General features: G+C 55.2%; 2 protein-coding genes across 2 annotated transcripts; one reads left to right on the forward strand and one right to left on the reverse strand.

Annotated features, from left to right (window-relative positions):
- Window positions 1-10,033: 10,033 nt before the first annotated feature.
- On the forward strand, window positions 10,034-22,072 carry KRP23_9804 (uncharacterized protein; the record flags this gene model as incomplete). Its single annotated transcript, XM_067895405.1, has 1 exon — window positions 10,034-22,072. One exon carries the CDS (start codon window positions 10,034-10,036, stop codon window positions 22,070-22,072), a length of 12,039 nt encoding a protein of 4,012 aa, XP_067741626.1.
- A 134-nt stretch (window positions 22,073-22,206) lies between these two features.
- KRP23_9805 (C-factor) lies at window positions 22,207-22,995 on the reverse strand (the record flags this gene model as incomplete). Its single annotated transcript, XM_067895407.1, has 2 exons — window positions 22,207-22,803; window positions 22,864-22,995. 2 exons carry the CDS (start codon window positions 22,993-22,995, stop codon window positions 22,207-22,209), a joined length of 729 nt encoding a protein of 242 aa, XP_067741627.1.
- Window positions 22,996-23,978: the final 983 nt, after the last annotated feature.

The raw sequence follows: 23,978 nt of genomic DNA on the forward strand, positions 1-23,978 counted from the left end.
TGAAGTGAGCGTACACATCAGCGAAAATGATTTTCCCGCCGTCCACATTTCCGACCGATTCCTTGCAGTCATTGAGGGTCTTCGCAACGACAGCTACGAAATCTCTCTCTTGTCGCAACCCAGCAATGATGTGGTCGTTCATTTGGCACCGCATGATCCGTTTATCGAGACGTTTCCGGATCAGGTGACGTTTACAGCAAGTACGTGGAACACCCCACAGATTATCAACGTGGTGGCGTCCATAGCTACGTCAATTGACCGAGCGACGAGCAAAATACTTCACCAGCTTACGTCGGCCGATCTCAACTACAACGGGAAAAGTGACGAAGTTTTCCCGCAGAACGAAGTTTTGGTTTACTTTGAGCCGCTTGAAGTAAAATCCTGCGTGGAGCCATGCCGCGAGGGGTGGTTTCCGCTTGTTAACTCTACAACGGGAGACTCGCAATGTGTCAGCTGTCCTCCGGGGTATTTCTGCGCAGGGTCCTGCTCGGCGCCGGTGCCATGCCCGAAAGGTACTTCGTCCAACGTGGAGTCTGCGAAAACTGCGGGGGCTTGTCAAACTTGTCCAACTGGAATGTATGCACACAGCGAAGGTTTGTCGACGTGCCTCGTGTGCCCTGCCGGCGCATCTTGCATCGATGCTACAGTGAGCCCCCAGCCTTGTCCTGCTGGTTCGTATTCAGTTGCAGGCGAAACTCAGTGTCACGAATGTCCGGCAGGTTCCTACAACAATGATATGTTCCAAAACGAATGCATGGAGTGCCCTGAGGGCTACTACTGCTCAAAAGGCTCAGTCAATCCAGTCGCTTGCGCTCCCGGAACTTACTCAGTGAACTCCGGCGCTGCACCCTGTGGAAAATGTCCTGCTGGGTACGCTTGCTCTGACCCGGCAATTGGTCCTGTTGCATGCTTGGGAGGCACATATTCTCTGGCAGATAGCTTGACGTGCGCTCCCTGTCCGAGTGGACAGTTTTGCACGTCTGCCGACCAAGAACCACAGCCATGTGGAGTTGGGTACTACAGCGAACAGAACTCAATATCGTGTAAATCGTGCCCACTAGGCAGTTCATGCAGTAACTCCACCACTTCGGGGCCTGTTGCATGCGTACTAGGCACATACAGCAGCTCCGAACGAGCAGCAACGTGCCATGCCTGCCCCGCTGGTCACGGTTGTGCTGATATAACACAGTCACCGGTTCTTTGCCAGCTTGGTAGCTATAGCTTGGAGGTGAGTCTTAGTGATGGAAACTTCCTTGAGGTTACGACACTGATGAATTATGCTTTCCCGTGCCCAGGGTGATCACATGTGCCACGCGTGTCCAGCGGGTAGTTGTTGCCCAGATGTGTACAATGCCCCGCTCAATTGTGCGGCAGGTTCATATTCACTCGGGAATGCTGCCGTGTGTACGCCATGCGGAGCTGGCGTGAAGTGCTCAGCTAACGAAGCTCCAGTTGCTTGCACTGCGGGGTATTATTCGACCAACGGATCGGCTTGCCAGCTATGTGATGCAGGAAGTCACTGTGCATCAACGTCCCAACCACCGATCAAGTGTGTCCAAGGCACTTACAGCCACGGTGGGGCAGTAGAGTGTACTGCATGCCCGTATGGATACGTGTGTACGCTTTCTGGGGATCCACAGGCGTGCGTACTCGGTACAACAAATAATGAAGACCACTCGACTTGTATTCCATGCCCGAAAGGCTTCGAATGTTCTCCGTTGAAGAGTGCCTCAACTCCGTGTGCGATCGGAACGTACAGCTTGGATGGAGACGGCCAGTGCAAGTCCTGCCCGAAAGGTTTCAAGTGTGCGACAACAACTGAGACCCCCGTTCGCTGTGCTGATGGAACGTACTCCCCAGCAGGTGCAGTGGAGTGTCTGGGATGTCCCGCTGGTCAATACTGCCCGCAACCAAGTTCAGACCCGATCGCATGTCCCGCATGGTATTATTCTGGAAAGTCGAGTACGGCCTGTACGCCCTGTTCTGCTGGATTGGATTGTTCTTCACCATCCAGCGTGCCTGTAGCGTGCCCAAGCGGAACCTATAGTCTCGTTGCTGCGTCACAATGTTTAGCGTGTCCTGGTGGCTCGGCGTGCGCGAATTCTACAACAGCGCCTACAGTTTGTGATCCCGGGAGCTTTAGTGCTCAAGGCCAAGCAAAATGCACGCAGTGCGCAGCAGGCTACTACTGCCCGCAGTCGGGGCAAACGGCACAACTTCCATGCCTGAATGGGACGTACGCGGAGGCTGGAGCAACCGCATGTACAACGTGTCCTACAGGAATGCAGTGCCCAGTGACTACCCAGGGTATCAAGGAGGCATGTCCTGCAGGAACGTATTCGTTGGGTGGCCAAGCTCATTGTATTTCATGCCCAATTGGCCATATGTGTCCGCGGGTGGATGGCAGTCAGAATGCAGTTTGTGCACCGGGGTGGTTCTCTCCAGGTGGGTCAGTGCAGTGTACAACCTGTCCTGCAGGTTCTGCCTGCCCAGATCCTTCTACCTCACCGCCGGTACTTTGTCCTGCCGGATACTACAGTTTGGCCGGTGCTACGGCTTGCATTGCTTGCCCAGCTGGTTATGCGTGTCCGGATCCTACGACGAAACTCCTCGTGCCTTGCTCAAAAGGAACGTATTCGACGGGAGGAGCAAGCTCTTGCACACCGTGCCCTGCTGGTTTTGCGTGCTCGTTCTCAAATAGCTCTAGCGTGGAGCCGTGCCAAGCAGGATTTTATTCATCGACCGGCTCGGGCTCGTGCGTGGAGTGTCCTCGAGGTTACTATTGCGATACACCCAACGAGATGCCCAAGAACTGCTCGGTTGGCTACTATAGTGAACGCGCGTCAACGAGATGTCTTGCTTGCGATCCGGGCTACGAGTGTCCTCGGTCTGACCAGCTGCCGCAACCATGTCCTGTTGGGTACTACAGTGAAGGAGCAGTAGCTAACTGCCGCTCGTGTTACCCAGGCTACAAGTGCAGTCTTGCGTCAGATAATCCGACGCCACCGGAAGACGCTTGCCCCATGGGAGGCTACTGCAATCCACCAACGACCTTCTTCTTGTGTCCTGCAGGCACCTTCGGAAATGTGACGGCTGGCGAGGTAAGCTAAACATTATCATACGTCTACCTACTTATCCACGCAACTAACACAACTCGTTGGTTTTGTTGTCTTGATAGAGCATTGACCACGCGTGTGCACCTTGCCCAGAGGGATATTACTGTGAAATGGGAACGACGCCGTTAACACGACAGGTATGCCCTGCGGGGTTCTTCTGCCCGGAAAGCACCAAACGTGCATCTCAATACCCGTGCCCAGCTGGAACGTTCAACCGTCTTGCGGGGCAAAAGTCTGATATTTGCCAGGACTGCCCTGCTGGGAGTTATTGCCCAACAGGAACCTCGCAGCCGCAAGCATGTCCTCAGGGCTATTACTGCCTTCAGGGAACGCGCACCATGAACCAGTATCCGTGCCAAGCTGGAACGTACAGCGGTCAGACTGGTATGATTAGCGGTGATCAGTGCAACGATTGTCCGCTTGGTAGCTACTGCCCGGAAGCTAGCAGCACCCCAACCAATTGTCCGGCTGGCACATACAATCCTCAGACAGGGGCAGCAGGTCTTCACGAGTGTCTTGATTGTCCACCAGGCTGGTCATGTCCTCACGTTGGCCAAATTAACTACGTTGATCGCTGCACACAAGGCCACTACTGTCCTAATGGCACAGTACTCGCGTCCGACCACCCGTGCCCCGCCGGAACATACACACAGAACATTGATCTCATTCGTTCGCAGGACTGCACCATTTGCCCGTTGCGCCATGCGTGTCTTCAAGGCACAGGAGGCACAACCCAGACAATGTTGGATTGCGGGGCCGGCTTCTTTTGTCCGAATGGGACGGCGCACTCTAACCAATTTCCGTGTCTACCAGGCACATGGAGCTCCAGTACGTCGCTATCGACTGCAGCAGAGTGTGATATCTGCCCGAAAGGCAGCTATTGCCAAGGTGGCAAGTCCTCTATCGACGGGAACTGCGCCCCCGGCCACTATTGTCCTCTTGGAACGTACTCAGACTCGCAGTTTCCGTGCCCAAGCGGGACGTACACGGCCAACACATGGCTATTCGAGCCGAGTCAATGCGATGACTGTCCTCCAGGCTACTATTGTCCGGCTGGGTCTGTCGCACCGATCCCTTGCAAAGCTGGGAGCTACACGCCGTTGAATAACACGAAGACAGTAGGCCCGGCAGATGCATGGCCTGCGTGCACCACTTGTCCGGCCGGGTCCTTCTGCATCGAGGCCTCCGTAAACCCCAAACCTTGTGGCAAGGGCAAGTTTTCCACGAGCGGATCAAAAGCGTGTTCGGCGTGCGAGGCTGGGTACTTCTGCAACAGCGAGACGACGAGCGCGGCCAACATGAGGTCGAATGCGTTGGGCTGGTCGTCACCCGGAGCGCTGTTCGGGACTTGCTACAACGGAACGTACTGTCCGTCGGGATCGGATAGTGAGCCAGCACTGGAAGCGGATGCGTGTCCGCCAGGCTACTATTGTCCGACTGCGACGCCATCGCCAATTATCTGTCCTGCTGGGACTTACAGCAATTTCACCGGTCAAGACAGCATGAGTGACTGTACCCCGACACCCGCGGGTTACTACAGTCTTGCAGGTGCATTATCTCCTGCAGGAGTTTGTTCTCCAGGTTTCTATTGCCCACTGCGATCGACCTCTCAAACTCAGGTGCCATGTCCAGCGAGGTACTACCTCAACCGAACCATGGGCCAAAGTGAGGAGGACTGCGCTCTCTGCGTCTCAGGATCGTACTGCCCCATCGGCACCGCCTACCCGATCACATGTTCGGCGGGTTACTACTGCCGCACAGGAATTTCAAGTCCAGAGCCGTGCCCGATCGGCACCTATGCCAATGCTACCGGTCTACGAACAGTGGATGACTGCCTGCCGTGTACACCAGGCATGTACTGTGACTCCACAGCGCTCACCATTCCTCGGGGACTTTGCGACCCTGGATACTACTGCACCTTGGGCGCGTATACTTCAGCTCCGATGAACTACGAGTCCACGCTCTTTGGTGTGAGCAACCGACATACTGGTGATATGTGTCCGCAAGGCGCCTATTGTCCGCTAGGTTCATCAGCGCCAACGTTGTGTCCTCCTGGGACGTACAACAATTTCACTGGACTCGAGGCGGTAGGGCAATGCGTTCCGTGTCCACCGGGTGATTACTGCGAGACACCAGGGCTGCTCTTGCCAACAGGCAGCTGTCACCCTGGCTACTATTGCATCGGAGGTGCCGCCGTTCCGACACAAGTGGAGACTCCAGCTGGGTCCTTCTCGCTCGAGGGTGCCACCGCTCCGTCGCCGTGCCCACCAGGACAATACAATCTCTACCCAGCTAGAGACCAATGCGTGGTATGCCCTGCAGGTTTCTACTGCGGGTTGCCAGGTACCAAGACACCGACGGTGTGTCCCACTGGGAACTATTGCCCCGAGGGTACTAGTCTGCCTGTCAAATGTCTACCTGGAACATTTGCGGGCATTGAGGGCCTCGTGAAGCTAGACCAGTGCAAACCATGTCCGAGCGGACAGTTCTGCGATTCCTATGGATTATCTACATCGAGTGGGCCGTGTCTAGCTGGCTTTGTCTGCGTCGGAGGCTCCCCGGTTTCCAACCCCATGGACCAGTTGTATGGCTATGTGTGTCCCGTGGCGAGCTATTGCCCGGAAGGTAGTGGAAGTGCTATACCGTGTCCGATGGGCTCGTTTCGAGCTGCTACAGGAGGTAAAAGCCTCGCCTCGTGCTCCATCTGTTCCGGTGGGAAATACTGCAGCGCGACAGGATTGACCGCACCATCAGGATCATGCAGTCCCGGGTACTATTGTGCTGCGAACGCTTCGTCACCGACACCTACGGATGGTTTGACAGGCGCGATCTGTCCTGCGGGGTCGTACTGCTCCAAGGCAAGTTCTGCTCCTAAACAATGTAATGCTGGCACGTACGCCGCTGACAAGGGTCAAGACGTGTGCGACGAGTGCCCGATGGGATACTTTTGCGACGGCGTGGCTACCAGCACGTACGCAGATTGCCCTGCAGGTCATTATTGTCCTCCAGGAACTGCCGAAGTTCCCGTTCCGTGTCCTATTGGAACGTTTAGCAACACCATCCGACTTTCAAATGTGACCGAGTGTCAGGAATGCACACCGGGGTCATTTTGTGAGACTTTGGGCTTGGTGCAGCCGACAGGACTATGCGCTGCAGGATCCTGTTGCCCACCACGATCAGAAAACAAATTCGGCAAGAATACCGCGAATGACACACACGTCTGTCCTGTAGGTGCCTACTGTCCAGAAGGCACGTACTTGCCTATTCCGTGCCCTACTGGGACCTACTCAAACGATACGGGGCTTGTCAAGGCGGGGGATTGTGTATTTTGCGACGAAGGCGCTTTTTGCACCGACGCAGGACTAGTACAGCCTTCAGGACTGTGCGACGCTGGGTATTATTGCAAGCGCAACAATACGCGATCAAATCCTTCCTCTGGTATTGTGAAGGCTGTGACGAGTACCATGGATGGCGCTGAGTTGGTTGTGTACTTCGGTGGAGAGTCGTGTCCGACTGGTTCCTATTGTCCACAGGGTTCTACCAGCCCGATACGTTGCCCTGAAGGGTCCTACACCAACACCACAGGTTCACCAACGTGTCTTGCGTGTCCAGCAGGATTCTTCTGTCCGCTAGGATGCGAGGACTACCTCAGTAACGTTTGTCCGGTGGGACACTACTGTCCCGAGAGCACACAGAGAGCAACCCAATTTCCGTGTCGACCAGGGACTTTTGCGAACCGAACCGGATTGCAGAATCTCTCGCAGTGTACGCCAGCACCAGGTGGGACATACATCGATGGATATGCTGCTGTGCAGCCGACGGGCAATTGCCGAAGTGGTTTCTACTGCTCTGGCGGATCTCCTACCGGAACACCAGCAGAAACCACAGCAACCGGCGGACCGTGTCTTCCAGGCACAAACTGCCCCGAAGGCTCGGGGATCCCAATTGTCTGTGCTGCTGGGGCGTATTGTTCGTCGACTAATACAGACGGAGCATTGCCGTGTGAAGAAGGGTTCTACTGCGTGCAGGGATCCTACACAGCAACGCCCACAGGCCAAAACAACTCGTTAGGCATGATTGGTAACGTGTGCAAGCAGGGTCACTACTGCCCGAACGGTACCAGCAATCCCATTCCCTGTCCGCCCGGCACATATTCAGAGACTACGCAGAACGTGAACGCAAGTTTTTGCCTCGCATGTCCTGCCGGGTTCATCTGCAGCACGTCTGGAATCGTGATCCCCAGCGAGAAATGCCCGCCTGGTTTCTTTTGCACCGGCGGAGAGAGTACAGCCACGCAGTTGTGCCCGAAGGGGTCTGAGTGTCCCGAGGGATCATCCGAGCCACGACCGTGTCCTGCTGGGACTTTCGCCGATGAAAAAAGTCTCGCAACATGTAAGTTGTGCCCGGAGAGGTTCCACTGCGAGATCGGAAGTATCACGCCGGTGGAATGTCCTCAAGGCTACTATTGTCCACTACAAACGCCGTCGCCAACGAGGTATCCGTGCCTGGCAGGGTCCTATGGAGACAAGCCTGCACTTGCAAGTGCGAAGGAATGTGCGCAGTGTCCACCAGGGAAGTTCTGTTCTGGATTGCCACCAACGAATTCGACGTCAGGCCCGTGTGCACCAGGTCATTATTGTGCTGGAAACACTACGACAGCGGAGCCGGTTGACGGAGTAACTGGGGATTTGTGTGATGGTGGTCACATATGCCTCGGAGGAGCGTGGCTGCCCGATCCGATCGATGGCACCACAGGTAAGATTTGTGACCCGGGCTACTATTGTCCTAAGGGCTCAAGCAGCCAGATTCGCTGTGCCAAAGGTACTTACAACAGCTTTGAGAAGCAGAGCTCATGTTTCGTGTGCCCAGCCGGCGGGTATTGCGATACGAATGCTACGTCTCCAGCGCCATGCCCTCTTCGTTATTACTGCCCCGAAGGCATTGCGGATCCTCTGTTTTGTCCAGATGGAACTTACGGGCATGAAGTCGGTCTCATGAACGCGACCGAGTGCGCTCCATGCGGAGCTGGTAAATTCTGCATCGCGGGAACGATCACAGCTTCATGCACGGCCGGGTTTTACTGCAGACTGCGAAATGATCAGCCGAATCCAACGGCGACAACATCGAATGTGTCAAATGCTGATGTTGCGTGGAGGACAAAGCTTGGAGGACCGTGCCCGGTTGGCTACTATTGCCCAGAAGGAGTGCTCGATCCTATTCCATGTCCACAGAATGCGTCACGCCTCGCGACTTATGGTATCTCACTAAGCGACTGCGACGCGTGTCCTGCAGGAATGTCCTGCGATGACGGCTCCAACACAGTTGCTTGTCCTGCTGGATCATACTGTCCTTACGGGGTCAGTGAACTTCCATGTCCTGCTGGCACGTATAATAGCGAGAAAGGCAAGGCAAACCTGGAAGACTGTCTTCCATGCGACGAAGGAAAGCTCTGCAACCGAACTGGGATACTGAGCCTCACGGGTTACGATTGTCCTCCGGGTAGCTACTGTCTTCGTGGCTCAAGTGAACCTCAACCATGTCCTGCTGGAAGTTATCGAGCTGTTAAAGGCGCCAAAAGCTCGGACGACTGTGCGTTGTGCACGGCGGGCTCGTACTGCGAAGCTGGATCAATCCGTCCGTCCGTTTGCAAAGATAGTACGTACTGTCCGGTGGGATCGGGATCGCCGCTGCTGTGTCCGGGCGGCAACTACTGCCCGTATAACACTACGACGCCAGTAGCGTGTTCTGAAGGATTCTATTGCTCACCCGCCGTTGGCTCGCCTTCAATCTGCACGCTTGGCCACTACTGTCCTAGTGGAACCACAGCACAGATCCCCTGTCCGCTAGGATATCTCGGTCGCACGACCCCCTTGGACGGAGCATATACCTCGCAGTTTTCGTCCTGCGAAGCTTGTCCTCCTGGAACATTTGGCATTGACGTCAATCGAACTCGGTGTGACGAATGCCTAGAAGGCTACGTGTGTCTCGGTGCCACCAACTCCAGCCACCCAGGGAGCAGAGATGTTGACCAGGGTTATCCGTGTCCGCCAGGTTACTATTGCCCAGCAGGCAGCTCATCTGAAGTTGCATGCCCGAGTGGAACGTACCTGCCGAGCTCTAAAGCCTCCAACTCGTCCGAATGTCTGCTCTGCCCCGAGAATTCCTATCAAAATACAGTAGGCCAGTCAAGCTGCTTGCCGTGCTCTACGAGCGCATTCGCAGGACCTGGAGCCACCAAATGCACTTGCGTTGGTAGCCACCGCGCGTTCCAAATGACCGACGGATACTGCATTTGCGAGCCGGGTTTCGAGTTTTACGACCAAGACATGATCCTGCGTAGTGATGAAGATGGAGACGTGGATTGCCAGCCTATCGTGTACGACCGCTGTAGTAGCAGTCAAGTACGTTCTGATGATGGATCGTGCGTGTCTGCAAGCGGCAAAGCGTGCGACGCCAGCTGCAACAATGGTACCGGCACATATGTATCGAGTCTTGGTGTTTGCCAGTGCGACGACCAACCTGACCTCGATACGGTCTGCAACAAAAAGTGTCGAGATGAAGCCACACAGATTCAGGTCAACAGCACTACAGGCGAGCTGCAGCTTTACGATCCGCTCACTGGAGAAGTAACCCCCTTATCGGGCGAAGACACTACATCCGGCCTTGTGTCCAAAGTATCATGTACTGCAGGTAGCAACTGCCAACTGCACTCGATTGCAGTGTCCTCATCGGGTTTCTCGGGGTCGTACGACCTCCCGTCGTCCATTTCAGATGCTGCTTCACGAAGACGACGGCGATTGACTACCGATTCGGTCTCTTCTTCGATCGCAAACCCGATGGTTTGTTTGCCAGTGGGAAGCGGGCTATTGTTTGATTTGTCGGTGCCGCGTTCATATCCGATTTACCTGAAAGACTCCATGCTCAACACCAATCCAAGCTTTGACTATGGAGCTTTCCGTGCGCTGGCAACGAAAGCAAACACCAACGCTAGCACCGTATCGGCGTTCGCATTCTCGTTTACGGAACCAGGCACTTACGTGTTTGGGAACTCGCTCAACGCGGCAGCTCAGACGATTGTGGTAGTGATGAAAGCTGGTACCAGCTGCCCGACAGAGGCCGCCATCGTGCCGCTGAACGAGAAGAATCTGATCACTGTCAGCGCTAAGCGCCGCACGGATGATTTCATCTTAGCACCAGACTGGTCGCTCATCGTGGGGCTTCTAGGTGGGCTCTTTGGCGTGGTTGTAGCTGTCATCACCGGTCTGTATTACTTCCGTGTCAAAAGCTGGACCAACACGGCTGTGAAAAGTATCAGCGGATATCGCGCTAAGAGCAAGCAGGTTAACCTCGCCGCGATGCACTCAAAAGGAACAGTGGCGGTGAATACAAATGATAGTCCTGCTGGCGATGGCGATCTTTTGGCAGCTGAGCCATCAACAGCTCCAGTGATGAAGCTTCAGCTCGGGGGCCTGGAACCAACTAAAGGGGTTGCAATGGAATATCACGCAGACTTAGGGCGCTGGGATGAAGAAGACCTGGACCTTCGTGAACTCGTGGATCGACTGCAATTTCACCATGAAGCAGTGACAAAAAGCTTTGAGGATCAAAAGGGAGACGTAAAACAACTGATGCAGCACCTCCAAGCGGAGGCTATCGAGCTGAAAAGGCTGTTTGTAAATGCGCTGGTGGCCTCCGACTTACTGTCTTCATCACCTGGTGCGAAACGCGATGATAGAACTGAATTATCAAAGAGCGAGAATGAAGTGGCTGCAGAGCTCCCGGTGAGTGCGTTGAGTGGACGTCCTCGATCACACAGTGTGGCAGGTAGAGAAAAGTTTCTGTTGGAAAACCTCGAGCGTGATCTACAGGACCGTGAACAGTTTCTGCAGAAGAAGGCGACAATGCTGGGTAGTGTGAGCGAAGGACTGCGTGAGATCGAAGGCTGGGGCGCGCAGCTAGCTGAGCTGACCAGTGCGATCGTACAAGAAATGTCCTCCCCAATCGATGACAACGCACCGGAGCGAACGAGTACAAGCGACGAATCTTGTCTTGAACGCGCGCGCATGGTGCTTGGTGACCTGAAGTCCTTGCTAGGGTCGGATCCCATGGCTCAGACTTCCTCCTCGCTCATTCATCTCGCGGAGGCCGAAAAGGGTAGACGTGAAGTCGGCAACTTTGTTCTGGAGGTATCGCAGCGATATTTCATTCCACACCCCGGAGTTGCAAGTACGGACGCGGACAACTCGGCTCAGAGGTTATTAGGATTGCACGATGACGCAGAGAAGGCTCAAAACAAAGAAGACGAGGCGCTGTTCGTACCGCTGCCAACTCTGCAAAAGTTTGGAGCAGCTCTTCCCCAAGTACTCGCTACGCTTGATGATCTCGAGACAAGCTTTCGTCGCGAGTTGGATGCCGTCCGGGAGGAACAGAACCCGGTCAAAGAACGCACTGTTCAAGCGCAAATGCAAAGCCGCCTGAGCAAACTAATGAAGGAAGTAGCAGCCGGCGCCAAGAAGGTCAACGACAAGCTGGAAAAGGAAAGCTCTCGTGCTGGTAAACTCCGACGCGGAGCTCAACAGGCAGAAGACGCACTCAGCAGAGCTGTAGGCAATGCAAAAGAGCAATGGAGAGCAGCTGATCAGGAGCAAAGAGATCGTGTTGCTGCCGTGAGCGCCAAAGAAGTCCGAGAAACACAAGCTGTCATTCCGTCGGCTCCTCCGACCGCAGATGAAAAGGCTGCCGCAACACTTCGGGATGACACACTGTTCCAGATAAAGGAGCTGCTGGTTGGGCTCACAACTCACCTTCGAGCTAATGGAGTGCCCTCGATGGTCCCCCCAGATCAATTGGCACCGGGACAAGCAGTAACGAATTTGACCGACACGCGGGTATTAGCTAAACCAAAGCGCAAAATCGAGAATGAAACACAGCAAAGTGCTGCAGAGTACGCGTCAGCACTCGATGCTAGCTACCCGCAACTTTCGGCAGTGGAGAAGGAGCGGTTGCTTGACGACTTCGCTTCGGACCTGCGTCAAATTCAGTCCTCAATGAGTGTGGAGGCTACGCGCACACAAGCAGAGCTAGCAACGAGGCAGACAGCAACTGAAGTACTGCGTGAGGCACACAAAGCACAAGTGCAGCGTCGCGAGCAGGAAGATGCCTACGTTCTGCGTGCACAACATGACGAGGAAGCGCAGTCGCTTGAGTCGCAGTTCCGAGACGAGGAGCTCGCAATCGAGCAAGAGTACCTCAAAGAGCTGTCAAACCTGGAGATGGAGTTCGGCAGTGGCGGTGACGGCGACTTTGCTGAGCCGCCAGAGGGTATGTTTGAAGACTTTGACACAGCTATGGGAGGTGATGAACGCTTCCCTCCTGAGGTAGCCGAAGATGCAGTGGTGAAATCTCAGCTTGAAACGCTAGGAGACGACGATAATGCCGATATCATTGCGCAGTTAAACGACGTGTACTCGCAGGCTTGGAATGACCGTGTTCGGATCCTGGCAATGGAAGACGCACTTCGAAAAGAGCAGCTCAATGAACGTCTTCGTCGTAGGCGAACTGCTGAAAAGGGAGAACCAGAAGAGGGTGGTGCTATTCCGTCCTCGGATGAGGCAGTTCACGAGTTGTTGCTGGAAGCTGCCGAGCTCAAGGAAGCAGTGCTAGAAGAGGTCGTCAAGAAACAGGATGACATGGACGCTTTGCAGCAAGAAGCGGCGATTCGAGCGGTGGGCGAGCTACGGAATCAAATACAAGAATGCCAAACTCGTAGTGCCCAGCGCAGTGATCCAAATAATGACTCGCAGCAGCTTCGAGGCGAGGTCGCAGAGTTGACAATTGCTGCCAGGCAAGCAGCTCAAAACGACAAGGAGAAAGGTGAGCGCGTGATTGCAAAATCCGAAGCTGAGCTCCAAAAGCTTCAGCTTGAATACGATCGCGACTTTGTGGCTTTACGAGGAGAGATTGAAAACGAAAGGCTACGTCTGGAGGTTAAGATGCGAGATAGTGTGTCGGCAAAGCGCCGGCGCCGAGGCACAGTGGAGGGTGGCAGAAGGGAAGCAGACGAAGAGGCTGAAGGTAGCAGCTCTGATGACGAATTGGAGACGCAACTGGCAGACTTTACTGATCAAGCCATTGAAGGGCTGAGAGAAAAGCATTTCCAGTTGCAACAGGAGGTCGAAGGCCACAAGGCCCAAGCTGCCGTCGCTGTAGCCGTCGCAGAGGCTCAATTAGGCTACCTTGACGATCTGGAGAATACCGATAAATCACTTTCACTGCCGGCGAAGGCCACCGATCGGACGGAGACACCACGCAGTCGACTTCAGCTAACAGGGGAACTGCTGGAAGCTCTCGCCAGCCAAATCCCAGGGCACATCGATGAGCAAACCCAGCAAGCATTTGATGAACTGCATGCTGACTACGTTGTGGCGTGCACGGAACGCCGACGAGACCTTGAAGCCGATGCAGCAATGCGCAGAGCAAAACTCGTGGAGAAAATGAATCGTCGGCGGCTTGAAAAGGAGCTCCACAAGCCTGGGCTGAAGTCAAATACACAGTCTACAGGTTCTTTGCCTGACTCACTTGATGATCAAGAACGTAAAGCACTCGCGACTATCGACGACGAGTTGCAGACAGCATTGGCAGCACTTGACGAGAGCGAGAGACAGACTGGAAAAAGGCTGGCAAAGTCTGTGGCCTCTACCCTGCACACCAGCGGTAAAGCGGTTGAAGGGAAGCTTCGCGAGTGCCGACAACAGTATGAACTGTCAGTGAGCAAACTCAAACCAGGCGACGAAGTGGAGTTAACGAGGCTAAATAATGCCGTGGTAAATGTGTTGGACGCGTTGGAGGATGACGCAGTACAGCAGGAGAAGGCGACAACACAAGCGCGGGAGGCTACTGAACGCGAGATTGAGCGTCTAAAAGACGAAAGTGCGAACGCGTTGGCGGCGCTTACCAATGCTCTAGATGCGGAGAAGCGTCGCCAGGAGCAACGTCTTCAGCAGCGAATGGCACAAAGACGCGAGAAACAACGTAGCCAACTTCCAGCAGGATCCTCGGAAGAGGAAGTCGCTGAAATGAACGACGTCATAGCAAAACAAGAATTGGTGGAGCAGCAGCGACTGGAAGATCAGCTCGAGTCACAAGCGCAGCTTGCGTTTGCCGAAGAGCGCGGCAAGCAGCGTGAGCACGAAGATCGATTGTCACAGCAGCTACGCGATGTTTGTGTTGCAGAGGCCGCTGCTGTCGCAACGAAAGAGGCTATTGAGCAGGCTCGAGAAGAGTTTACGAATAGCGGAGCTGGTAACGATGAAGAGTTGACGGCTTTGATGCGACTGTGGACGGCTAGAAAGCCTCGGAGGCCCTCCATCAAAGAAGCTACAGGGATGATTGTGCGAAAACGAAGCGTGGTGGAGAGGCTAGCAGCACTTGCTGTGCCGTCCGTGGTGAACAGCAGTAGTGATCGAGTCGATAGAGACAAAGTTGTGGCTGACACCATGACAGCAGCAATGGAGCAGCAGATCAAGGCTTTGAGTGCCGATCATCTTCGCGCGTGGCAGCAGCGGCAGCAGGAGCTACAAGACGATGAAACTCGACGAAAGGCTGAGCTGGAAACCCGCTTGCGTCGTAAGCGCGAAGCAAGGCTTCATGCTGGGAGTAGTGACGGAACATCGCATCCGATTCCTGGAGGTCGTGAAGATGAAGAAGTGCAGCGACAGCAGCTCGAGACTGCTGCAATCGAGCGCAAATTTGCTATGGAGGCCGAGGCTGATTCAGATCTCGAGCAACTGGTTGCAGCAGTCCAAGCGGCAGGCGCTCAGAGCACGGCAGACGTTGAAGCGCTGCTTGCAGCTTGCCACTCGAACTTTGAAACGGAGACCGCAGCACTACGCGATGCTTTGCGTGCTCAGCGGCAAGCGCAGCAAGATGCACTGCGCAAAAAACTGATGCAAAAGCGCCGTGACAAACTGCAAGAGCTCGAGAGCAGTGGTAAGAAGCCTGATCCAAGTGCACTTGCTGCTTTAGATGACGGCTTGAAAGAAGAGGAAGAGGCGGAGCTTCGTGCCATTACCGACAATGAGACCCAACAGCTCAGCGCGCTGCACGATCGACTCCGTGGCGAAGTAGGAGCAGCTTTTGCTGAAGCCGAACGTAAGGTTAAATCACGCTGTGATGGCGCGAATGCTCGACTCGCTGTCAAAGAAGAAGAGCTGGATGGTATCTATCGGGATCATGAAGAAGGTAGACGTGCGCTTCGTGAGGCATTAGGCGTGGAGCAGCGAAGACAGCAAGACAAAGTTTTGGAGAGAATGGCGCGTCGACGCGCTGAACGACTTGCGGAGTTGAAGCAAGAGCATCCGAACGATTTAACAGAGGAAACTGTTCAGCAAGCGATGAAAGTGCTCGACGACGAGCACGAACGCGAGCGGTTGCGGCTGGACGCAGCGATAAGTGAGCAAACTACGCAGGCACTTCGGGACCTCGATGATAAAACTCGCGCGAAAGAGGCCGCTTTGCAGGTGGAGACACGACGCCTGCGTAGTGAAGCTGAAGCTGCTGAGGCTGCCCGCCAAGCTCTAGCTGCTGCTCATATCGCAGAAGCCGAACGAGTCACACGTGAATTCTACGCATGCTTGGGTCATGAAGGTGACCTGGATATCGATGGACTCAAGATGCAGGACCGTCGGCACAGACTCGAACAGCGTCTTGCCTCGAAGCGCGTTCGAAAAGCCCAGGTCTCTTCGTCTTCATCTCCAACGAATGCAGAGCCGACCAGTGCACAACCAAGAGAGGCCACGACGTTAGTACTATCACCCGATATGGAGTCGGCCGTAGTAGACGACCTGGAACGTGAGCTGCAGAGGCTGCATGACGAGCATGACCGAGAGTGGGGAGCATTGCAGACTCGAATTGATGACGAGACTCGGCTGCGTAAGGCACAGCTAGCAGAACGACTGCAACGCAAGCGTCAAGCGCTGCGCGATAACACCACGTTGTCTGCTAGTGAGAGAGAGAGAGCAGAAGCCGCTCTAGATCGAGAAGAGGAACGTGAAAACATGGCGATTGGTGCATCTGCCGCCTCAGCAACTCGGTCACTTGCGTTGACGGTGCAGCACACGCGGGAGCAAACTGCTGAGACTTTTGCGGAGGGCCTTGCTTCAAGCAGTGACGACTTGGATGCGTTGTTGGAGGTCACTCGAAGACAGCACGAGGAAGCCCAGCGGACGTTGCGCGAGGCACTCGAAACGGAGCGCCGTAAGCAGGAGCAGCTACTCCAGGAACGTCTGCGCCAGCGACGAGCTGCTAGAAAAGAGGGAACCGAGCCTATGCTGAAGGAAGAAGAGGAGGAGGCTGAGTTGACACGAGAATTGGACGACAAGCTTTCAGCTCAAGAGAACCAGGCATGGACAGCACTCCGTAAATTCGGGAAGCAAGAAGTCGAAGCCATATTGGCACCACTAGAAGCTGCAACAGGACAGCGTCTTGATGCTGCCGATTTAGCAGAACGGAAGGCTCGAGAAGAACTGGAGCGTCTTGCAGGGGAGCACGGCCGTCACTTAGCAGAGCTGCGTAGGAACCTTGACGCTGAGAAACAGCGCCAGCAACTCGCACTTCGAGATAAATTACGCCGTAAGCGTGAGCAGCGTCAAGCGGATGGTACTGCGTTATCCGGAGAGGAAGACAAGGAAGAAGAACATCAAGCGATGGAGGTGTTAGAGGCCACGTTTGAAGCAAATTTGGCCCGTATGGAAGCGGAAGCTCGTGACACTCATCGTGAGAAGGAGACCGAGTTATTAGCACAAGTGTGTGCGCTTTCTGCCAGCAGAGCGGCAGAGGAAGCTGCTCTGACGATGTTTGATGCTGCACGCCTTGAGGCTGAGCGTGTGAGGGCTGAATACGAAGCAGCTCTAGCCTCAAGACGGCAAGGTGCGGAAGCCGATAGAGTTCTTGGTCGAGATGAAATGGCAAAGCGGTTGGCTAGGCGACGGCAAAAGCGACGACAGGAACGAGCTCAACAGGAAGCACGTCATGCTGACGAAGCTGCTGGTGTAGCGAGGATGACTCGTTCAAGTGAACAGGTATCCAAAGAGCTCGAAGATGGTGGCTCAGTCGACCGAGAGATCGCTAGCGTGCAGGCAGCTCATGCCCGTAGTGTGCAATCTCGACGTCAGCAACTAGATACAGAGACGGCAGCTCGTAAAGCCGCGCTAGCTGCTCGCCTGGAGCACAAACGGAAGATCAACGCCTCATCTGCAGACAGTGAGCAAGCTTTGATGCTGGAAGAGCAGCAGGAGTTGGTGGCCATCGAGCAGGATCGGGCAGCTAAAGAAGCAGAGCTAGAAGCCGAAGCTGCGCGTGAGAAAGCACGTCTAGAGAAGACTTTGCGCGAAGCAGATGAACACGGCGCCGCAGACATTGAGCGACAGCTAGCGGCGTGTAAACTTGCCCATGAAGCGGAATCATCCAGGCTGGAGGAAGCGCTTCGTGCTGAGCGTGCGCGCCAAGAGATAGCGTTGAAGCAGCGGTTGGCGGCTAAGAGGCAGCGATGGAGAGCTGATGGTTCAGAAGCCAAGAACGAAGAAACACGAGCTACAGAAGAGCAAGAAGTCCAAGCCGCGCAAGCCGGGTTAGACGACCAAGAACGTGCTGCACGACAGCAACTAGCGGATCGCCAGCAACACGAGTTGGAAGCCGTAGCACGCAAACTTGAGCAGGAGGCCGAGGTCCAGCGTCGAGCAGCCTTCGATTTGCAAGCCGCTGCAGAGCGCGAACTCAAGCGGCTCGAAGAAGAGCATGCTCGCGAACGACGCGCACTACAGGAAGCGCTACTAGCAGATCAGCAGAAGCGTGAGGCGCAACTGCGCGAGAAACTAGCTAAGAAGCGAGCTGCACGTCAAACAAAAGGCGGTGAAAAGCAGCAAGAAGATGCAACTGGTGCTGGAGATGAAGTGGCGATGGCCGAGCTGCAACAGGACCTTATGCAGGAACAAGCTGCGGCGTTGGCGCAAGAGCGTGAAAGACAGGACGCTGCAATGCGCAAGGCTGCCACGGAGCTGCAGGATGCAGCGGCAGCAGCTGCTAAGGCTGCAGCAGCTTCTCGACAGGCTCAAGAAGAGGCGGCACGTGTAGCAGCCGAGTTCGACAAACATCGCGGTGAAACTCAGCAGCTTGAGGAAGCGCAGGCGGCACAATCCAAGCACAAACTTGCAGATCGCTTGGCTGAGAAGAAGCGCAAGCAGCAGCTCAAGCAGCAACAAGCCGAAAATGACAAGCAAGACAGCAGTGCTGACGACGCTGCTAAACGTTTGCAGGATGAAGCAGAACGGCTGCGACTCGAGGCTCAGATTGAAGCTCAATTGGCGACGTGCCGCGAGACACACGACGCTGAATCAGCCAAGCTACGAGAGTCTCTGCAAGCCGAGCGTGAACGTCAAGAACGTGCGTTGCAGGAGCGGATTGCTCGGCGAAAGGAGAAGCGTGCCTTATCTGAGGCTCAAGCATCAGCTAAGGTCGACGTGAAAGCCGTAGAAGAGACCGAGAAGAAGCAGCAACAAGAAGAGGAGGCTGCTCTAGCCGCAGCTTTAGTAGCACAAGAACAAGAGGCCTGGGAAGCAATTCAGCGCAAGCAGGACGAGGACCTGCGCGTGTTACAGGAGCTCAAACAGCAACAACAGCGCGATCGCGCGGAGCATCAGCACCAATTAGCTCAACAGGAGATGAGTCGACTACAGGAGGAGCACGAGCGTGAGTTGCGCGCATTGACAGTATCACTAGCCCAAGAGCAGGCACGGCAGGAAGAAAAGTTACAGCAACGCATTGCTCAACGACGTGCTCGTAAACAACGCCAGGAGGAGGAAGCTGCAGCCAACAACGCTCAAGAGCAGCAGACTAGCTCCGATGCTGAGGAAGAGGCTCGACTTGCTGCAGAGCGAGAGAAAGCCGAGGCGTTGGCTCAAGCCCAAGCTCAAGCAGAGGCCGAGGCGGAGGAGAAAGAACGACAGGAAATTGCTGCGCGCCTGGCGTCGAAGCTAGAAGAGGAGCGTGCCCGACAACGGCACGAGAGAGAAGAGCTCGAAGCGCGGCTGGCACGCGAGGCCGAAGTGGAGGCTGCAAAACGCGCGGCAGCGTTGGCGCTACAATTTCAGCAGCAGGCAACCGAGACGGCTGACAAGATGGCTCGCGAGTTCGACACAAACCTACGTGAGCTTCGAGAGACGCATAGCGCTGATGGTGCGGCGCAGAAAGCCCGACTCGAGTCTCGAATTGCCTCCAAGAAAGCACGCAAGTTACGTGAGCTGGAAGAGAAGCGCGAGCAGGAGCGGCAGCGTTTACATTCACGACAACAGCAAGAAGCCGAAGAAGCTGCCAAGGCTGAAAAAGAGCGCGAAGAAGCACTCGCTGAAGCAGCAAGACAGGCAGCCACTCCTGTTGTCGAAGAGAAGGCAGATGAACAACCACAAGTGGTGTTGTCTCCTGCTGAAGAAAAGGCTGGCGCCAAGATCCGAGCAGCTCGGCAGCAGCAGCGTGATGTCGCTGCAGTGCAACAACTTTTCACGTATAGTCTTGTGCCATTGAAGCTGTCACTGCTCGGAGCAGTGGAGTTGGTGGTTGGAGCCCGGCACGAGCGCGAGTTAGCAACCCAACTCGCAGAGCTCGCAGCAAAGACAATCGATAATGTCCGCCGAGCGTTGCAAGCTGTGACCCAGCAAAAAGCTGCTCGAAAGGCACAGGCTGTACAGGAGGTCTCGAGTCGACAAGGCAATGCTGATGCGGAGCAGAGTGAAGAGATGAAGGCGGAGACGGAGCGCGTACTCTCTCACCTCGACTCGGAGTTTGCAGAAAAATTGCATGAGGCGGAGCGAGCGGCGGCTGAGGAAAGCGAGGACACCAAGCGCCAAGCTGAAAAACGTCTGAGAGAGCAGCAGATGCGTGAGGTGGCGTATCTGCTGGCCCACTTCGACGCTCAACACACCGCAGCACTTGCCAATACATCCGCGGTTGTTGCGCAACCTCTGCAGCAGCAAGAGCCGCAACCGTATATGCTGAGTGCTGCGCAGCGTGAGGCTGAGGACCTCGTGGCCGAACTTCGTGCCCGGTTGGAGCTGGAAGCGGACGAGCGCCATCGTGAGCTTGAAGCGGAGAAGCGCTCAGAGCTTGAACGCGTAGCAAGAGAGGAACAAGATCAACTCGCACAAGTGGAGGCACGAGTTGCTGCATTGCTAGCGGAGGAACGAGCCGCGATGACGCAAATACTGACTGCAAGACTGCAGGCGTTAACTGCTGGTAAGACTAAACAGCGCGAGTCAGCGGAGCGTGAACACTCTAGACAACTTGAGCGTTTGACGCTGATGCTCGAAGGCCGTGGGCAGCAGCAAAAGACACGCGTTCGAGCTCGGATAGCCCAGCAAAAAGCTCTGATCGAAGACGAGTTCCGCCGCAAGGCACAGATCATCATCGCCGTCATGAACCAGCGACTTGTCCAGGAGAAGGCGGGGCTTCGCCAAAAGCAAGATCTCGTCACTCCACCCCCGGTAGAAGCAGCATCAAACGTCCAGCAACAAGGTGCAGATGTTACCCATTCAATACTGACCGCAGAGCTGGCTAAGCGCCTTGAAGACGTGCTAGAAGAGCGTCTTGCCAAGATTGAAGCTTTGGTGGCAGATTTCAAGCGCAACGACCCAGAAGTCCATCCCGAAGAGAGCAGCAGCCCGAAGCAGAGCAACCCCGAGGAAGAGATCAGCAGACTGAGCGCCTATCGACTCGCAGTGGCAGAAGCCATGGCGACAGGCTGTCGCTACGGTAAACAACCGACCTTGGACAGAGAGAGTTCCCTTGCTTCATCGTCGTTTGGAGTGCTGGACGCTAAGGTGCTGGATGTCGTGAAGCTCGCACAAGTCTCTGTCAACCAACTGGACGAGCGTATGCGCGCGCGACTCGACTTTGCGAAGTTGCTGCTTCAAACTGCGTCGACGAAAGAAGACTCAGCGATAGCTCTGACTGTGGTTGACAGCTTTGGTCGTGGTGACAGTGGCGGTGGAGACTATGCGAGCTTTTCGTCGCAGGATAACGATCAAAGGGAGACAGGAACGCTCTATCTATCGCTTGCTGCGTTACAAGAGCTGTCTACGGGGCAGTTAGCCGTCGTGATACTGCACGCACTGGCACAGGCTCGTGCGCACACGAGTGATCTAACTGAGCCCCAGTTCATTTCGCACCTGTATGCGCTCCTGGTGCGCTGCTATCAAGGGCTATTTACCCATGTTCAGCAGGAACAACGAGCTGCTTCGACAGCAAGTTCTTCTGGTCAAGTTGAGCACAAGAGGAAAAGCATGACTAGTGGTGAGGCGGGCAAAGGCGTCGGTACCAGCGACAAAGGCTTTAGTGGGCAATGGCAAACACGGCTACAGGAGATGGAAGGCTTTTTGACGCGTATGGACACTGGGAACGCAGCACCGGTGTCGAATCTCGCTATCAACCGATCACAGAGCAGCAGACTGACACTGCTGTCTGAACAGCGAGAAGAGCACAGCACAATTGCTTCCAGTGAGACTTTGCCTGGCCTGAGCACTGTTCTGTGGCGGCAAGAACAGGTTCAACTACTACAGGAGAAGCTCGACACCGCCGAAAAGCTGTACCTACAGGTGTTGCGTCAGCACGAGCAACAAACGCAGACAGTCGAGTACTGGCAGGATCTATTAGCCGAGCAGCGTGACGCTGAGTACGAGGAGGAGGCTTTCGACGAAGAAGACGAAGGCGAAAGCGGAAAAAAGCGCAAGGATGATGAGGATGCTGCAGAGCGACAGCGGCAACGCGAAGAGCGAGCCGAAGCAGCTCAAAGCGAGCTGGATCGAGCCACGCAAGCTCTTGAGGCGACGCGCAACGAGCGAGACGAGCTGTTCGCGCAGTGTCAACAGCTACGTGATCAGCTCAACGTGCTTCGAGAGAGTCGGGCGTGAGCGATACGAAGTGAATTCATGTTTTTGATTGTTATGCAAACGTGTTGGAAGCAGCTTGAGCAGATTCGAGTTGCCTTTTGCAGCTGCACCGATCGGAACGTCGAGATTGCAGCGACATTCAGCCTTCATCTGCTTCACCACGGCAGCTCGAAGGTGCCGAACGTCTTGTCAGCGTTGTAGAACTTTCCAGTGTCCTTCATCGTCAAGTCGTCCACAATTTTGGCCATCGACGCGGCCGAGACAGACGCCTCCAGCCAGCCCTGGTGGTTGTTCATGTCGGTGGCCACGTAGCCAGGATTGAGCGTCACGAACACGATGTTGCTGTCGCGCAGTCCGATGGACAGCGAGCGCGTGATCATGTTGAGTGCGGCTTTGGAGGGGGAGTAGGCGTACGAGTGGCCGAAGAAGCCGTGGTGCTCCTCAACGTTGCTGCCAAGACTTCCCAAGAAGGACGAGACTTGAGCAACGGTGGCAGAGCCGTGCTTCTTGGCCGCGAGCTCCAGGTTGGGTAGCAGGGCTCGCGTCACGAGGAAGGGGCCGACAGCGTTCACCTCGAACTGGCGCATGAATGCGTCCTTAGTCGCCGACTTGAGATCGTCCTCGATGTAGATACCGGCGTTGTTGATGAGCAGGTCGATGGGGACGCCCTCGAGTTCATGGGCGGCAGCGAGCACCGAAGCTTCGTCGCTCGAGTCCAGCGTGACAGTCTTGAAAGGCGAGAGCGCATCAAGCTGTTCAAAAGAAAAGTTAGCAGCAGCAACAATGACATTCTACGCCGCGTAGGTGCGTACGTCGTCGGTGTTGCTGTTGGCGCGGACCGTGCCAATGACGTTCCAGCCGCTCTTGGTGTAGTGCTCGGCCAGAGAGAGGCCGATGCTGCGCGTGCTGCCCGTGATGAGAACCGTCTTCTTGGTGGTCGCCATGATTCGAGGTGGAGGTGAGTAGTTGCGTGGCTTGGGGGCTTCGAGGCGTGTTTGGAAGTGAGTGAGCTGTTCGCCAGCAACGAACAGTGCAGCCATTGCTGGCGTCAGAACTTCGACGGGCGTCAGGAAAAGCATCTCACTGACTCAGTCAGTCACTCTGGTTGAATGACGTGATCTTGCACTCTGAGTGTTGGTCGACGCTGCGGTGTCGCAAGGAAGGCGCTGGTCGTGTGCTTCGTCCAGTGAGGTTGCACTGACGGTGACAGCCGCGAGCTGATGCCGCGTCCTGCAATCAACTGGGAGGGATACAGGACTAGGAATGCGGTCACCGTTGCGACCCCACATCCAAATCTTTTGCTGTGGAACGAAGTGAAGCGTTCTATGACTGGGCTGCGAGCGTTTCAGTTAATCATTGATGCCAACGCCACATTTCGAGCGTTCATGCCGATCTCCCCGCGTGCTTCCCGTTATGAGACGGCATTTTTGTTGTAGAGGGCCCTCGGATTGCCATGTTGAAAGCAGGAGCAAGCTTGAGCGGTTGCCGATTGCCGATTGCCGATTGCCACCACTCAGCTTGAACGTAACGTTGTTGTAAGGGGTCCAATAGGAGCTTTCACGCAAAGATGTGGTCATCATTCATTATTACACTATGGCAGCGCTCGTCAAAGACGCCCTTGGCCTTTTCATAGTGAGCCGGCCCAAACTGTATCTCGTGGATCTCGTCGTTACTGAGCAGCAAGCAGCAGCAACGCGAACAACCGTCTTCGGCGACTATAGTACTGCGAATACTCCGCGTCCAAGGCCATCGAGTGCGTGCATCGCTTTCCTGTACACCTTGGCTCTCCAAACTCGCGACCAAGCAATCGGACTCGTAGTAATGGTAATTTCCGAACGGATATCGCGCGGCACCACTTGTCAACTGGTCAGTCGACTAAAAGTCCCAAGTGACGAGCACACCAAAGCGCCTGGACGATGATACGCCT

The sequence above is a fragment of the Phytophthora ramorum genome (assembly GCF_020800215.1).
Source record: "Phytophthora ramorum isolate Pr-102 chromosome Unknown Phyram_PR-102_s0009, whole genome shotgun sequence".
Taxonomy (NCBI): Eukaryota; Oomycota; class Peronosporomycetes; order Peronosporales; family Peronosporaceae; genus Phytophthora; species Phytophthora ramorum.